This window comes from Aphelocoma coerulescens, chromosome 24, assembly GCF_041296385.1.
Source record: "Aphelocoma coerulescens isolate FSJ_1873_10779 chromosome 24, UR_Acoe_1.0, whole genome shotgun sequence".
NCBI classification, from domain to species: domain Eukaryota; kingdom Metazoa; phylum Chordata; class Aves; order Passeriformes; family Corvidae; genus Aphelocoma; species Aphelocoma coerulescens.
In genome coordinates this window covers 5,527,768-5,544,713 of record NC_091037.1, presented here as the reverse complement: position 1 = coordinate 5,544,713, position 16,946 = coordinate 5,527,768, and the positions used below count along the sequence as shown (strand labels likewise).

Below are 16,946 nucleotides of genomic sequence, written 5' to 3'. Positions count from 1 at the left end.
GCGCCGCCCCGCCCCGCCCCTCGGGCGCCGCGAACCCGGACGGACACGTCACGGCTCGTTCCCCAGAGGCTCCGCCCACTTCCCGCTCCGCCAATCGGGAGGCGCCGTGCGCCGCAGGCACCGCCCCGCAGCCGACGAAGAGTTCAGCGCTCCGGCCAATGAGCGCGGGCGCAGCTGGAGTGGCGCGGGGGAGAGCCAATGGGAAGCGGGCGGGGGCGGGGCGCGGGCTGGCGGCGGCCGCGGCAGGGCGGCTGCGCGGGGCGGATGGACGGGGCGGCGGGGCCGCGGTGAGGGACGGCACCGGCACCGGGACCCGGCCGGGGCTGAGGGGTCTGGGGGTCTTCGGGTCTTCGGGCCTGGGGGCGGCGCGGTACCCGGGTTGGGGGCTGCCCGGGTATGTGGGGTGCGGGGTCTGCGGAGTGAGGGAGCTGAGGGGTCATGGGGTGCCCGGGCCTTGGAGGGTGCCCCGGCGTGTGGGGAGAGGGAGCCCGGGGGGTTGAGGGGTCCCAAGGGCTGGAGGCTGGGGGTGTCCGCGGGGCGTGGCGGGCAGCACGGGGTGTCGGGAGCGCTCTGTGTCACTGAGAGCCCCTGGGGGGTGGTGGGGGATCCCCCCCGAGGGCGCTGGGGCCCCGGAGCACCCCCCGGCAGAGCCACTCGTGCCCAGAGGCGTCTGCACTGTGCTCCATTATCGCAGGGGATCCGGGAAACAACCACCTCGCGGTATTTCTGTAGCAGGCAGTGCCCAGTGTGTGCCAGTCGGAATCGCTTTTTTGGGCACAGGAAGGCTTTTTTAGGCCAGGATTGTTTGGGTTTTAAGTCTCAGCCTGTCCCAAGGCATCGTCCCTGATGTAGCTCAGAGATCAGAGCTGCACATTTACCCACCCGTGCTGGGACTGAACCCGCCCGGAGCAGCGGGAGGGGTTTTCCTGATGGATTGGGCAAGAAATGATTTGAAGAAATCTGAATGTTTTCAAGGTAGAAAGATATTAAAGCTGTGATTCTCCAGTAAGAGTTTCACTTCCTTGGTGTGCAACCCCAGAATTTCTGTGGCTTTTCCTCCCCCTGGTGAGGTTGAATTAAACGGTCACGTCTGATGTGGGGAAAACTGATTTACTGTCCTGGTCTGCAGTAATAAACTACTGGGATATATATTTTTGACATAAGTAATTCAAAGTGGGAGTAACCAGGAGCTGTTCAGACCTCCTATGTGTGAGAAAAAGCATCCATTTCTTGCATTCTCCATGGGTTATATTTTTTGTGCATTGCTTGCAGGTGATGGTTAAACTCCAGAGAGCATCCAGAGGGAAGGCAGAGGTTTTGCTCAAGTTTACACTGAGGTTTTGTTCTGTGCACAGAGAAACAGGAGCGTCCTCTGCCCCAGAGAAGTTCTGGGCTCTGTAAAGGAAGGAAAACCAGCCAGGATTTGGAGTGACAGCTCAGGTCAGGACAGGAGGTGAGGGGTTTGGGGGGAAGGCTGGGCCAGAGTGGGGGATTTAAAGTCTAAAGGCTCATGAAGCCTTTAAAGACGACGTGGTCTGAGTTGCTCTTTGATACCTTCCCGATTGTGTCCAGGTGTTCAAGGATCCTCAGGCCCTGCATTTGATGTGAAAATGACCAAGCTGGGGTTTCTCCGGCTCTCCTATGAGAAGCAGGACACACTGCTCAAGCTCCTCATCCTGTCCATGGCAGCTGTCCTGTGTAAGTCTGTGTCCTCAGGGATGGCTCCTGGTGCAGGAAAACCCAGGGTGACTCGTGAGCTCTGTGTGTTCACTCTGCCCCTTCTCTGTGTTTGCAGCTTTCTCCACGAGACTTTTTTCCGTCTTAAGATTTGAAAGTGTCATCCATGAGTTTGACCCGTAAGTGTCATCTTCTCCTTTCCCCGTTGGGCTTTTCCTCTTCTGGAGCACACAGAATTCAGGCTCAAGTTAATCCCCATTGAGGATGTGGGATTTGGAGGGCACCTTTTAGTACAGCTTGGTTTTCACTTGGTACCCAGAGCTCTTCCTGCAACCCAGATCCAAGAATTACCTGCCATTGCTTTTCTGATGGGAGGTTATTCCTGACCTGGGCACAGCAGGAGCGAGCTCCTGGCACAATTTGTGATGTCCCAAGTTTGTTGCTGATTAAATCAGTCCCAAAGGAGACTTTGTAAATGCACTATTAACCCCGTTGGGAGGAGGAATGAACCTTTGCAGCTGGGGTTTGGGGCAGTTGAGGGAATCTGGGCCAGTTCCCTGTGCGTGGAACTCACGGGATGAGCCCTCACGGTGCTGTCACACCCTGTCACCCTTGCAGGTATTTCAACTACCGCACCACCCGCTTCCTGGCTGAGGAGGGGTTCTACAAATTCCACAACTGGTTTGACGACCGAGCATGGTACCCCCTGGGCAGGATCATTGGGGGGACCATTTACCCAGGTGAAGCTTTTGCCAAGCTGAAATGCACCTGGTGCAGGGGAGAATTGGGAGAGGGGTGGAGAGTGCATCCATGAGTGCCAGCTGGAACAGAGGGCAGCTCGGGGATGCATCCTGGGCAGCAGCTCCTTCCTGGTGAGTCTTTGGAGCACCCTGCTAGCGGTGTCACTTCCATCCCCAGGCCTGATGATCACATCAGCAGCGATTTACCACGTGCTGCACTTCTTCCACATCACCATCGACATCCGTAACGTCTGCGTGTTCCTGGCTCCCCTCTTCTCCTCCTTCACCACCATCGTGACTTACCACCTCACCAAAGAGCTCAAGGTACGGGGGCCATCGGGCTGTGCCCCACAGGCTTTGGCTTTCCAGAGGAGCAGGAGCTCTTTGCCACTTGGGAGAGCAGCTGGGTCAGAGCTTTGGAGGTGACTGCCACACTCCTCAAAACCCCAACCTTCTGGGAAGTGGGAGATCTGTTTGAAAACTTTGTTTCCACGCTCAGTTTTTATTCCTTTGAGTAATAAAACTCCTAAATCCCACTGTTTTTCCCAGGATGCAGGGGCAGGGCTCCTTGCTGCCGCCATGATTGCTGTTGTGCCTGGATACATCTCTCGATCCGTCGCTGGCTCCTACGATAATGAAGGTGAGTTTGTGACCCTCAGGGAAACCTTTAAGGACTGTTGGGTGCTGGAAGATGCTGCAGGGCACAACAGAGGCCCTGTCCTTTCCTGGTGATCCCTGTTGGGTTTGTGCAGTATAAACCTGACTGATCAGAGATCAGAGGCAGTTCTTGGCCATGCCGTGGAGTAGAGGGAGTGTTTCCCAACTCTGGCAGTGAGTTCATCCCAGTATCCTTGTTTGCCAGTCAAAAAGGGTTTTGTTACCTCCCCAAACTCCGCCTGGAACTGGAGCTACTGTGTGGTTCCTCTGTGTTTTTATCCCTGTTCCAGCCATGACGTTGGGACTGGCAAAGGCAGTCCTCTCGCTGTCAGTGCCTGGGGCAGAGGAGGATCCAGGTTCCTTTGCTGTAGCTGGGATTTTGGGGACTGTGTAGGAGTTCTTCCAGCCGGCGTGGCTGGAAGAAGCCACGTGAGCTGTTAGACACAAACCCCACAGAGTTTCAGTCTAGAAACCAGATATCAAACGCTTTTCCCAGGCCTGGCTCTTCGTGTGATGGAGCAGCACAAGCATTTACAAATCTACCTCTAATGGCTTGAGTGCTCTGCCATGCCCCAGGGGTGACATTAACAGCTCCGGGTCCTTCCACAGGTATTGCCATATTCTGCATGCTCCTGACCTACTACATGTGGATCAAGGCCGTCAAAACTGGCTCCATCTATTGGGCAGCCATGTGTGCCCTCGCCTATTTCTACATGGTGAGTGTCCCTTCTTCCAGCTCTGGGCTAAACCTGACTCTGAGATCCCTCTGGATACGCTCACCAGGAATCCGTGGCGTGCTGTTCCTGAGTCCGTGTGTCCAGAGAGCTAGAACCTCTGTGGAGGTGGATTTGGAATGGGTCCTTTCTTCCCAAAACTAGTGGGTTTTATGTGAAGTTTTCTTAATAGTGTTGAAAAATCCGTATTTCTGGCAGCTGGGATGTACAGGATGCCCTAGGATAGAGCAGATCCCAGCTGGTATTGCTACCAGGTGAAAATCCTGCCTGCCATCCCAGGAAAGCCAGACTTCTGTGTTTCACCTCAGCTGTGCAGCTGTTCAGTCCTGGAACTTGTGGGTGTGTGTCTGCTTTGTGTCCTGGCAGGTCTCCTCGTGGGGCGGCTACGTCTTCCTGATCAACCTCATCCCCTTGCATGTCCTGGTGCTGATGCTCACCGGGCGCTTCTCCCACAGGATCTACGTAGCCTATTGCACAGTCTACTGCTTGGGAACCATCCTCTCCATGCAGATCTCCTTTGTTGGCTTCCAGGTGGGCACCAGGAGGGTTTGCAGACTCGGGGATGGGTTGTAACAGAACAGCAGCATGCTGGCACCTGGTTTTCCTTCTTGCCTTCATCACTGAGGTTGTAAGTGGGTGCCGACTCCTTGTTCCAGCTCCTGTTATGCTGATTCCTTGCCACCTTTGGCAAAATGAGCCTTTGGAGGTGCTGGATGACTTTCAAAGCTCCTAATAACCTTCTCAGCACTGGTTGTCTTTCATAAAAATATCTTTGGTTTTGGTGAAGGAAACTCTCGTGCCATGTGCATCTTGGTATGGCAGGAAACAGGCTTGCCTGGCTCGTGTTTGCAAGAGAATCCGGTTAATTTTCCACATGGATTCTTATCAGAATCAAAGCGGATGTAGGAAAAGGACTCGTGCCAGCTGTGCCAATCACAGGGAGGGAACATTGGAACATTTCCCCATGACTGGGAGAGGTTGTGCTGAGAAGTGATTTGGAAACAAAGCTGGTAACGGCTCTTGTTCGGTTCCGTATCTGACCGTGCTCTGCTGCACTCCCAGCCTGTCCTCTCCTCGGAGCACATGGCTGCCCTTGGAGTCTTCGGCTTGTGCCAGATCCACGCCTTCGTGGACTACCTCCGGAGCAAGCTGAACCCCCAGCAGTTCGAAATCCTCTTCAGGAGCGTCATTTCTCTGGTGGGCTTCGTCCTCCTCACCGTCGGCGCCGTGCTGATGCTCACAGGTAGCCCAAGGCTGCGGCCATTACAAGGGTGTTTCACCCTCTTTCCTCACTCCCAAAGGCACGGAATTTGTCCATCCTAACTCTGTGTTACTGTGCAGTGCTTGTGAGTCCCCTTGAAGGGGGAGGTTGGGACTGGCCTGAATTTGTACATTAGCAAGGAGTATTTAAGCAGCAGCTGTAAGATAGCAGGGTCAGAGACTCTGGGGGCATCAGGCTGGTGCTGCAGATACTGATTGTTGCTCTGTAGTAGCGAAGAGATGCTAAAAATAGAGGTTGGGCAGGGAGGAGTTTTTTAGGGTGAAAGTGCATTGTACTTCCTTCCCAAAACGGCAGGTTTGAGTAACAGAGATTCTAAACGAGGTCTCATTCAGCCTCACACGTGCTTCCTTGGCAGAGTGCATGTCAGCATTGCCTATTACTCTGCTGGATCAAAGAGGATTTTTTTCCCCTTTCCTAGGGAAAATCTCCCCATGGACGGGGCGTTTCTATTCCCTGCTGGACCCTTCCTACGCCAAGAACAACATCCCCATCATCGCCTCCGTCTCTGAGCACCAGCCCACCACTTGGTCCTCCTACTACTTTGACCTGCAGCTCCTTGTTTTCATGTTCCCAGGTGAGTTGCCAGACCCTGAGTTTGTCACCAGAGGGTTTTCCTGCCTCTTCTGGCTGTGCTGAGCCTGCCAGGGAGTGCTGTGTCCCTCTGTGTCCCTCTGTGTCCCTCTGTGTCCCTCTGTGTCCCTCTGTGTCCCTCTGTATCCCTCAGTGCCTGGTTTTATTTCATCTCTGAGCTGAACCTGACCCCTTTTTCTCTCAGTTGGTCTCTACTACTGCTTCAGCAACCTCTCGGACGCTCGTATCTTCATCATCATGTACGGAGTGACCAGCATGTACTTCTCGGCTGTCATGGTGAGGGCTGCACTGCTACCAAGTGCTCATAACAATTTAATTTGTTTTTCTGAACTTAGTGGTGATTCTTTCACCCTGAGGGCTTTTCTCCCTTCCGTCAGTGTGGGGTTTTTCACCCCTCTCTGCAGTGAGGGAAGGTGAAGTTGCAAAACTCACTGGTTTGGGTGTTACTCATGTCCCTGCGGTCAGCACTGCCTGGTCACTGTTCCACATCTCCCAGAGCCGAGCTCTCAGTGCAATCCCAAACAAATTCTCTGGGTTTTCAAGCAGGGGCTGGTGACAAACAGCTGCTGATGAGCCCATTCCCACTCCTCCTGTGGCACCCTGAACACTAAACATGGTTGAGTTCTGGTGTGGAGGCAGCTACTAATCCTTGTCTCCACCGAAGGTTGCTGAAGTGACCTCAGTTTCCCACATGGGCCAGTTTTGAGCACCTCAGGGAATTTCCCTCGGGGGTGTCTGAGATGGTGGCAGCTCCCCACTAAAAAAATCAGCCCCGGGTTTATTCCAAGGCTCACATATCCACTGATTTTGAGGTGCTGGATTAGGAATGGCATGAAACTCCCTCTTCTCTGCTGGATTCCTTCTCCGACAGTTCTGCTGTTGCCATAGGTGCGTCTCATGCTGGTGCTGGCTCCGGTGATGTGCATCCTGTCCGGTATCGGCGTCTCTCAGGTGTTGTCCACCTACATGAAGAACCTGGATATCAGCCGGCCAGACAAGAAGAGCAAAAAGCAGCAGGACTCCACCTACCCCATCAAAAATGAGGTGAGCACCGAGCCGGCTCGGGAAGATGCCTGGTCCTGGTGGGCTGAGTGCGGGAGGCTGGCGGCCCCATCCCTCCAGTGCTCAGACCCTGGGTTGTCCCCACAGGTTGCCAGCGGCATGATCCTGGTCATGGCGTTCTTCCTGATCACCTACACCTTCCACTCCACCTGGGTGACCAGCGAGGCCTATTCCTCCCCCTCCATCGTTCTGTCTGCCCGTGGCGGGGATGGCAGCAGGATCATCTTCGATGACTTCCGAGAAGCTTATTACTGGCTGCGGCACAACACGCCGGAGGTACGGGGGGTTGGGGCCTTGGGCACCCAGCCTTGCCCACTGAGGCGCTGATGCACGGCCGGTGTTTGGGGCAGGATGCCAAGGTGATGTCCTGGTGGGACTACGGGTACCAGATCACTGCCATGGCCAACCGCACCATCCTAGTGGACAACAACACCTGGAACAACACGCACATCTCCCGCGTCGGCCAGGTGCGTCCTTCCCTCCCCCGCTGCCTTGGCCAGCCTTTCTGGGCACCGTGTCAGCACTGGCTGACACCACGTCTGCCCCAGGCCATGGCATCGACCGAGGAGAAAGCCTACGAGATCATGAGGGAGCTGGACGTCAGCTACGTGCTGGTCATCTTTGGCGGCCTCACCGGGTACTCATCCGATGGTAAGGTCCCGCTGGGAGCCGGGTCACACCGGTCCCACCTGCAGCTGGGGCTGCGGAGTGAAAACGGTGCCGGAATGCTCCTGTCCGGAGCTGCGTGTGCCTTTGTAGCTCTCCCTCAACTCAGCTTTGCTTTTGGCCCCCCCACATCACCTCAACTCTCCCTCCTGGCCCCCCAGCTCGACTTGACTCCTCATTCTTTTGTCCCGACTTCTTGTTCTTTCACCCCAATTCAACCCTTTGCTCTTGGACCCCCAGATCAACTCAAGCCCTCTTTCTTTGCCCCCCAACTCTCTGCCTTGCAGACATCAACAAGTTCCTGTGGATGGTGCGGATCGGGGGCAGCACGGACACGGGGCGCCACATCAAGGAGCACGACTACTACACCCCCACCGGCGAGTTCCGAGTCGACCGCGAGGGCTCCCCGGTGCTGCTCAACTGCCTCATGTACAAGATGTGCTACTACCGCTTCGGCCAGGTCTACACCGAGGCCAGTGAGTCCCTGAGTCACCCCCGGGGCCTGACACCGCTTTTGGGGGGCTCCACCACGCCCTGGCATCTCTGGGGCACGATGCAGCAGCGCTGCCTGTCCTTTGCCCTCTCCTAGAGCGACCGCCAGGCTACGACCGGGTGAGGAACGCCGAAATCGGCAACAAGGACTTTGAGCTGGACGTGCTGGAGGAGGCGTACACCACAGAGCACTGGCTGGTCCGAATATACAAGGTATGGCACCAGAACGACCCCACACCCCCCAGTTTGGGAAAAAAAACATGGAATTCTGCCTAATTCTTCTTTTACGGCCTAGGTGAAAGATTTGGACAACCGTGGGTTGTCGAGGACGTAGAGGAGCCGGCGCCGGCCGCGCCGGACACCGCACTGACCCAGCCTTGGCCTGTGCAGCAGAGATTTGGGGGTTTGGTGGGGTTTCGAGGGGGGCTGTTTCGGGTTTGTTTTATACCGTTTGTAAGCGCAGGCAGCGGTGGGAGGACCCTGCCCGCCCCATCCTGCCGGGAGTGATTTTTGTATACACACAGAGCCGTCGCCAAATCAGGAGCCGCGGCTCTCACCGGGGCTGATTGACCAGGAATTGTGAAGAATACAAATAAATACAAATAAATTTGGTGGGGTTTTTCTCCCGGAATTCTCTCTCAGAGGGACGTTGGGGCCGTTTGGCTGCTTTTAATCGATTGGAATGGAAATGGGGGCGGGCCGGGGGCGGGGCCTGGTGGGCGGGGCCGGGCGGGGGCGGGGCCGGGGCAGTGCGCGCGCAGGGCGGGGCGGGGCTCGCGGCTCTGGCGGGAAAGGGCGGCGTGGCCGGACCGGGACCGGGGGCGGGATCGCGGCCCGGAGCGGGCCCGGGGCCGGGGATGGCGGTGCCCTTCGTGGAGGACTGGGACCTGGTGCAGACGCTGGGCGAAGGAGCCTACGGGGAGTGAGTGCGGCGGGGCCGGGGGGGCGGGTCGGACGGGGTTGCTGCCGGCCGGGTCCGCCCCTTGCACGCCCCTGCCCTGCCCCTTGCGCGGCCGCTGTCCCCCCCCGGCCCCCGCGTGTGTCACTTGCACGCCCGCCGCTTGTCCCTGTGTGTGCCCACAGCTTGCCCAATACGCCCTGCTCGCCCATCACACGCCCACTGTTCGCCCACTCTACGGTCTTTGCCTGCCCCCTGTGTGCCCGCTGCTTGCCCATCACGTGCCCCGTGTGTGCCCCTGATGCACGGCCATTGCTTGCCCGTACGCGCCCCCTGCTCGCCCGTCGCATCCCCTTGCACGCCGCTGTGCCCCCGCTCTGTGCCCATCGTGCGCCTGCCTTTGCCTGCCCTCCCTGCCCGTTCCCTGTCTCCAGGGGCGGCATTTCTGCCCATTCCCTGCCCATTCCCTGCCCATTCCCTGCCCATTCCTTGCCCGTTCCCTGCCCGTTCCCTGCCCATTCCCTGTCCATTTCTGCCCATTCCCTGCCCGTTCCCTGCCCGTTCCTTGCCCGTTCCCTGCCTGTTCCCTGCCCGTTCCCTGCCCATTCCCTGCCCATTCCCTGTCCATTTCTGCCCATTCCTTGCCCGTTCCCTGCCCGTTCCCTGCCCATTCCCGCCCATTCCCTGTCCATTCCCTGCCCATTCCTTGCCCGTTCCCTGCCCGTTCCCTGCCCATTCCCTGTCCATTTCTGCCCATTCCCTGCCCATTCCCTGCCCATTCCCTGCCCGTTCCTTGCCTCCAGAGGCAGCCTTTTCTGCCCCTCCCCTGCCTGCTGCCTGTCTCTGGGGGAAGCATTCCCTGCCCCTTCCCCACCTGCTCCGTGCCCACGGTGCCCCCACTGACCTCTGCCCACCGCAGGGTGCAGCTGGCCGTGAACCGCCGCACCGAGGAGGCCGTGGCCGTGAAAATCGTGGACATGAAGCGCGCGGCCGAGTGTCCGGAGAACATCAAGAAGGAAATCTGCATCAACAAGATGCTGAGCCACGAGAACGTCGTCCGGTTCTACGGACACCGGCGGGAGGGGGCCACGCAGTACCTGTTCCTGGAGTACTGCCGCGGCGGAGAGCTCTTCGACCGCATCGGTGCGGCACGGGGATACCGGGGCGTTTCGGGGCAATGGGGCAACCCTAAATTGTCATCCCCACACGGCTGAAGGTTGCTCTTCCCCTTCTTCTTCTTCTTCACCACGTGCAGAGCCGGATGTCGGGATGCCAGAGCCGGAGGCGCAGCGGTTCTTCCAGCAGCTGATCGCCGGGGTGGTGAGTGATGGATCACCGGCAGCGCTGGAGGTGGCGATGCCGCTGGTGCCGGTGGCGATTCCTGCATGGCACTGACCCTTCCCCTCATCCCCAGGTGTACCTGCACAGCATCGGCATCACCCACCGCGACCTGAAGCCCGAGAACCTGCTGCTGGACGAGCGAGGTGGGGCAGGCGTGTCCCTCTCCGACCCTCATTAAGTTATCGTTTTTTTCATTTGTATTTTTTTTATTTGAATGTTTAGTTTGAAGTTTTAATTTGGATGCTCTCATTTTGCGTTTGGATTTTTAATTTAGGGGGTTAATTTTATTCTGAATTTAAATTTTGCCGTGCATTTTTAGTTTAAAGTTTTTAAAATATTTTAGCTTCATTTCTTAATTTAAGCTTTTATTTGAATTTGAATTTTTCACTTTAATTTGATTTTTTCTTTTAATTTGATTTGTATTTTAATTCGAATTTCAAGTTCGACTTTTAAACTTAGGACTTTAAAATCCTGACTTGAATTTTTATCTTAAACTTACTTTCAGTTCAAATTTTTATTTAGAAATTTTAAGTCTGAATTTACAATTAAGATTTTTACGCTCTCTACTTAAATTTCAATTTGCGCTTTACGTTAATTTAGCTGGGTGCGGGGTAATTTCAACTTCTTGACTTGCATTTTTAATTTGGCTTTTGGCTTTCGCTTGGGCCCAGACAACCTGAAGATCTCGGATTTCGGCCTGGCCACGGTGTTCCGGCACAACGGGCGGGAGCGGCTGCTGAACAAAATGTGCGGGACCCTGCCCTACGTGGCCCCGGAGCTGCTGCGGCGCCCGGAATTCCGCGCCGAGCCCGTCGACGTCTGGGCCTGTGGTGTGGTGCTGACAGCCATGCTGGCCGGAGGTGGGGGATTTTTGGGATGTATGGAACTCACGGGGGGTGACACACGGCCGGCAGAGTGAGGGAAGGCCTCTAGGAGTTGGTGGAACGCGTGTGACGTGGGGGAAACGCGGGAGGGGTGCAAAGGACGTTTATGGAATGTATAGGGGTGTACAGGGGTGTCTGTGTGGAGTGCAGAGGGTGTAGTGTGGAATGCGAAGGGGAGGGGTATGGAATGAGGAGGGGGGTACACGTGGGATGCAGGAGGGGTGCAGGGATGAAATGTACGAGGGGGAGCGCGTGGAGTGCACCGAGGGATGTATGGGATGGGGAGGGAGCACATGTGAGGTGGGAGGGATGTATGGAGTGCACAGGGGGAGGGATGTGTGAAGCCCAGAGGTGGAAGGCGTGGGATCCATAAGGGACACGTGAAGTGCACGGAGTGTTTGGAATATCTGTAGGGATGTACGGAAGGCACAGAGGGCTGCAGAAGAGGAACGTACGTGATGCTTAAGGGGGATGTATGAGAGGCCCAGGGGGAGTATGGGATGCACAGGGGAAGCTTGGGATGCATAGAGAGGTATGGAACGTGTGCGAGAGAACATGAGATGCACAGGGAGGTGTGGGATGCGTAGGGAGCACACAGGATCCGTGGCAGGGCAGGGACACCTGGCACACCTCATCCCTGCAGTGCCACGTGTGTGCCCGGGGGTCGTGGCACCGCGGGGTGACGGCAGCGGGGTCTCCCTGCAGAGCTGCCCTGGGACCAGCCCAGCGACAGCTGCCAGGAGTACAGCGACTGGAAGGAGAGGAAAACCTACCTCCCACCTTGGAAGAAGATCGATTCGGCTCCCTTGGGTGAGCACCCCGCAGCTCCCTAAATATTTATAAACACACAAATACACACTCCATATTGTATTCCACCCCCTCGCCTCCCCCAGCGCTGCTGCACAAGATCCTCACGGAGAGCCCCACGGCGAGGATCACCATTCCCGACATCCAGAAGGACCGGTGGTACAGCAGACCCCTCAAAAAGGGTAAGGGGCCGCAGGGGGACGTGCTGGTGCTCCCGGATTTGGGGGTTATTGGGTGTCCTGTCCCTTTGCAGATGCCAAGCGGGCTCGGCTCTCCTCAGGGGGGGTCGCCGACTCCCCTGGAGGCTTCTCCAAGCACATCCGATCCGATACAGACTTCTCACCGGTGAAGGGAGCACTGGGGTGAGCCTCTGCTTCCCTCCACACGGGCTTGCAATTCCTTGCACGCCTCGGGGCTTTCCCGGCATTTCCTCCAGGAGGTGGTTGGGTGGAAACCCCGCACAACCCCTGTGATCGTCTCAAATCCTGCAAAATCCCCTGCAATTCCCACGTGGATTTGGCTCTCTCCAGCACTCCTAACCCTTGTGTCCTCCCTTGCCTTGCAGGGAGGACAAGGCAAGCTATTCCACGTCACAGCCGGAGCCCGGCACGGGCGGGATGCCTTGGGAAAGCGGCGCTGGAAGCATCGACCAGCTGGTGCAGGGCTTCAGCTTCTCGCAGCCCGCCTGCCCCGAGCACATGCTGGTCAACAGCCAACTCCTGGGCACCCCAGGCTCCTCCCAGGTCAGGGGCTGCAGGGGGCACCTGGCGCCACTTGGGATATCGGGATGCTGCCTGGCAGTGTTCGGGATGCGGCCGGGCGAGGTTTATCCTCTGGGGATTCCACCTCGCAGTGTTTGGGGCGCAGCTCGGCATCGTCCATGGTGTCGGGGTGCACCTTGCAGTGGTCGGGGGCTGCTCTGTGGTGTTTGGGGTGCAGCTTTGCCTGATGGGGAATGTCAGGGAGCAGCTTGGCAATCTCAGAGGTGTAACTTTTTGTTATTTATCGCCTCGGGTGCAAGCTTGGGTGCAGGATTTGGGGCACAGCTTTTCAGTATTTTTAGTATTGGGGTGACACTTTGCCATGGCCTCGGGGTGTTTGGGGGCAGCTTCACATCTGATTTCCAACCCTTTTTGGCGCCCAGCGTTGCATTGTATAAACTGGGGTGCAACTTTGCATCATAGATATGACAGTGAGGAGCAACTTTGCCATATTTGAACATCAGGGGGCAACTTGGCAATGTTTGGGGTGTGGCTGGGTGAGGTTTATCATCTTGGGGTGCAACTCTGCAGCATTTGGGGGGCAGCTGCTCATCCTATTTACAACATCAGGATCCAGCATTGCACCTTTTATACTACTGGGGTGCAACCTTGCCTTAGATAGGTGAGATTAAGAAGCAACTTCTGTCATATTTACAATACCAGGGAGCAACTTTTGGGGCCGTGGCTCTTGAATATTTACCACCTGAGGGTGTGAGGTGCAGGATTGGGGGTGCAGATCTGCAATCCTTGTCGTATCAGTTTGTCACTTTGCCAGGGACTTGAGGGGCAGCTTCACTCTAATTTACAGCATTGGGGTGCAGCTGCGTCAGATATTGGGGTGCAACTTTGCATCATAAATACCACATTAAAGAGCAGCTTTGCTGTGTGTGGAATATCAGGGGGTAGCTTGACAAGGCTGGGATACAGCTGTGAGTTTTATCATCTCGGGGTGCCCCCTACCAAGATTTGGGGTGCAAACGTGCATCATTTATGGCCTCAGGGTGCACTTTGTGCTGTGTTCTGTGGTGCTTGGGGAGCAGCTTTGCATCTGATTTACAATCTCAGGAAGCAGCTTGGCAGCACTGGGGTGCAGCTGGGCAAGGTTTGTCATCTCGGGGTGCAGCCCTGTGGTATTTGGGGTGCAATTTTGCAGGTTTTTTTGAGTACTAAAATGCAACTTTCCAGTTCCGGGGTACAGCTCTGCAGCATTTGGGGGAAAGTCTGCATCCAATTTACGATACCAGGGTCCTTGGTTGCACTGTTTATACTCTTGGGGTGCAACTTTGCATCATATACGTGTCATTAAGGAGCATTTTTTGCCATATTTATGATACCAGGGGCCAACCTTGCTCTGTTTGGGACGTGGCTGTGCAGCATTCCTGGTGTTCGGGATGCGGTTGTTGCCTTGTGCCATCAGGGGGTGCAGCTTTCCAACATTTCCTCCCCGAAAGCCGGGATTTGTCAGAGCCGGGGCTGGAACTAGGTGGGATTTACGACCTTTTTGGTGGGATTGATGACCTTTGGGACCATTTTTTTGGGGCGGCAGAGCCCGTGGCAGCGGCTGGTGAAGCGGATGACGCGGTTCTTCACCAAGCTGGACGCCGACGGCTCCTACCGCGCGCTGAAGGAGGTGTGTGAGAAGATGGGCTACGGCTGGAAGATGAGCTGCACCAACCAGGTGGGGACTGGGGTGTGAAATCGGGGCTGGGACCCCCTGTGCTGTTACATCAGCAAATAATTCGAGCTACCCCCCTTTCTGCAGGTCACCATCTCGACCACGGACAGGAGGAACAACAAACTCATCTTCAAGGTGAACCTGGTGGAGATGGAGAGCAAGATTTTGGTGGATTTTCGCCTCTCCAAGGTGCGCAGGGGGTCAGGGTGGGTGGTGGGGGCTGCACGGCAGGTGCAGGGTGGGGAAGGACCACGTGAAGTGGGTGCAGGACCATGCAGGGTGGGTGCAGGGGATGGAGGGATGCAGGGGGATGTAACCCCCCCCATCTCTCCCCACACAGGGCGACGGCCTGGAGTTCAAGAGGCATTTCCTGAAGATCAAGGCCAAGCTCAGCGACATCGTCAGCACCCACAAAGTCTGGCTGCCCGGCACCTGAGCCCCCGCACCCTTCCTCCGCCTCTTCCTTCTCCTCTCCCTCCTCTTCCTCCTCTTCCTCCTGGCTGGGCTCTGGCAGCAGCACCCAAGTGCTGTGAACGTGTCCAGCCGCCTGTTTTAGATTTTGAAGGTTCAATAAAGCCCTGGGGGACGCAGAGCGAGGCTGGGTGCTGCACAGGGCAGGTTGCAATGGGATGTTCACTCTGAAACCTACTGATGGCTTTGCTCAGCCAGCGTGAATCCCACTGTGGGATCTCTGCCGAGCCGTGCAGCCCTAAACCAGCCCCAAGGTTTAGGAGCTGACCCCCCCGCCCCCCATTCCTGCCCTGTCTCAGGGCAGCGGCTGCCCTCATTTTCCAACCTCTCTAATTGCTTTTCGGAAGGACTAACGAGCCCGAGAGCTGCCAGGGGTTGTTAGCGCTGGAGCGAGAGAGGAGAGCCAGGGATTAACCCCATCCCCCCAAAAAAAGAGCATCCCCCCCAAAAAAACCCACCCCAGGGTGCAAACCCTGAGATATCTCCACAATTTCTCCCTAAAGCTGCATCAGTGTTTAATTATCGGGCAAAAAAAATGCACTTTTTACTTGTTTACCCCTTCTTAATTTTTTTACTTTTTTTTTTTTTTCCCCGGCTTTTTTGTTTGCCTGGTGGGAACCCCCCTCGGGTGAAGCAATTAGCGGCGATTTTTTAATTGCATATTTATATTGCAGCTGGGGAGCGAGACCCCGGCAGCGGGCGAGGGGAAGGCAGGAAGACGCCGCGCTCCGACCTTGTTTGCTTTTCAGCCGGGATTAAGCGCTTTTAATTGTCCCAGAGATCACAGATTGCGGCCAGGGGGGATAATTAGGCTGAATACAGCGTTTTCTGGTTCATTCCCCCCAGGAATTTATATTTCTAAGGGCGTAAAAAAGAAAATCTTTGGGAATGCCTCGGGAATGGAGGGGCATGAGGCTGGACACAACTCGTTGCACGAGTGGGTCTCGCTGTCGAGATAAATGAGTTTTTCACCCGTTCCCTGCCATAAACGGGATATTTTGGGGGGTCACGGGCACATCCTCTTCTCTGTAGGATGCTTCAGGGGAGGTTGGGCACCGCTTGTGCTCCGCCGCGGTCTCGCACCTTGCTCCATTCCCATGGGAATTATTTTCAACCCCAATTTTTAGGGTTCTTTTGGGTTTTTTGAACTCTGTAGAGAGGGGATTATTTTCCGCTTTTGGGGTCTGTGGGGGAAACTCGGGGGGGGGGGATAAAAGGTTTGTGTTGCGATGTGGCCGGGTGAGGGGGGCTGCGCCGAGCGGGGCCCTGAAAGCGCCCTTTGTGCGGCCCCGCCGGGGACCCGGCGCGCTCGGAGGCACCGGAGCGTGGCAAATCCTAAAACCAACAGCACGGCCGGGGCGGGCGGCCGGGGGCTTCTGCCCCCGCCTCATCCCAAATCCACGGCGCTCCAACGGGCACAGGGGGTTCTGTCGGCCCTCGGCCTCCTCGCAGCATCCCGGGAGAGGAGTTTGGGATGTGGTGCTGGATGCAGGATGGAGGATTCGGGGTGCAGGGGTGGGATGTAGGATTTAGGACACAGATGGAGGGTCTAGATGGGGATGGAGGGTTTACGATGTAGATGTTCGTTGTGGGACAGAGAATTTGGGATGCAAACGTGGGACATTGGATTTGGGGTGTAGATACAGGGTGGAGGATTTAGGATGTAGATGCAGGATGTGAAACAGGGAATTTAGGATGCAAAAATGGGACTTGGGATTTAGTCTTTTAGGATGAAGATTCAGGATGCAGATGGAGTCGTAGGATTTAGGACACAAGTGCATGTTGCAGGATGCAGATATGGAACACAAGATTTAGGATGTAGATATGGGACATAGGATTTGGCACATAGACCCAGGATCTGGGACAGAGAACTTGGGAGGCAGATGTGGGACATAGGATGTAGATGCAGGATGGAGCATTTAGGATGCAGATGGGGATGTAGGATTTCAGATGAAGAGGCAAGACACAGGATGGAGGATCCAGGATGCAACTGTGGGATAGCAGATTTAGGATGTAGATGTGGGATAGAGGACTTAGGAGGTACATGGAGACCTCCATGTAGGATTTCAGATGTAGGTACAGGATGGAGGGTTTAGGATGCAGATACGGAACACAGGATTTAGGACATAGATGCAGGATGGGGGATGCAGGACTTAGATGGGGATACGGGATTTAGTGTCAGTGCAGGATGCAGGACAGAGAACGTGG

General features: G+C 56.1%; 2 protein-coding genes across 7 annotated transcripts; both read left to right on the top strand.

Moving 5' to 3' along the window:
- The first annotated feature begins 227 nt into the window (after positions 1–227).
- STT3A (STT3 oligosaccharyltransferase complex catalytic subunit A) lies at positions 228–8,542 on the top strand. Of its 6 annotated transcripts, XM_068994746.1 has the most exons (19): positions 228–287; positions 1,273–1,453; positions 1,573–1,698; positions 1,796–1,856; positions 2,296–2,417; positions 2,596–2,741; positions 2,967–3,057; positions 3,684–3,790; positions 4,175–4,339; positions 4,871–5,051; positions 5,509–5,664; positions 5,866–5,957; positions 6,570–6,725; positions 6,831–7,019; positions 7,094–7,210; positions 7,292–7,394; positions 7,697–7,885; positions 7,999–8,114; positions 8,197–8,542. In XM_068994746.1, the coding sequence occupies exons 3-19, from the start codon at positions 1,611–1,613 to the stop codon at positions 8,233–8,235; spliced, it is 2,118 nt and encodes a 705-aa protein (XP_068850847.1). In that variant the 5' UTR covers positions 228–287; positions 1,273–1,453; positions 1,573–1,610; the 3' UTR covers positions 8,236–8,542. The 6 variants fall into 6 exon arrangements, with proteins under 6 accessions (XP_068850847.1, XP_068850845.1, XP_068850846.1 ...); XM_068994744.1 differs by having other exon boundaries at positions 1,356–1,453; positions 6,570–7,019; XM_068994745.1 differs by having other exon boundaries at positions 1,273–1,435; positions 6,570–7,019.
- Positions 8,543–8,693: 151 nt separating this feature from the next.
- CHEK1 (checkpoint kinase 1) lies at positions 8,694–15,226 on the top strand. The gene is made up of 12 exons (XM_068994724.1): positions 8,694–8,823; positions 9,719–9,942; positions 10,055–10,119; positions 10,214–10,283; positions 10,812–11,000; positions 11,730–11,834; positions 11,918–12,013; positions 12,085–12,193; positions 12,397–12,574; positions 14,139–14,270; positions 14,355–14,456; positions 14,608–15,226. Exons 1-12 carry the CDS (start codon positions 8,759–8,761, stop codon positions 14,701–14,703), a joined length of 1,431 nt encoding a protein of 476 aa, XP_068850825.1. The 5' UTR covers positions 8,694–8,758; the 3' UTR covers positions 14,704–15,226.
- Positions 15,227–16,946: the final 1,720 nt, after the last annotated feature.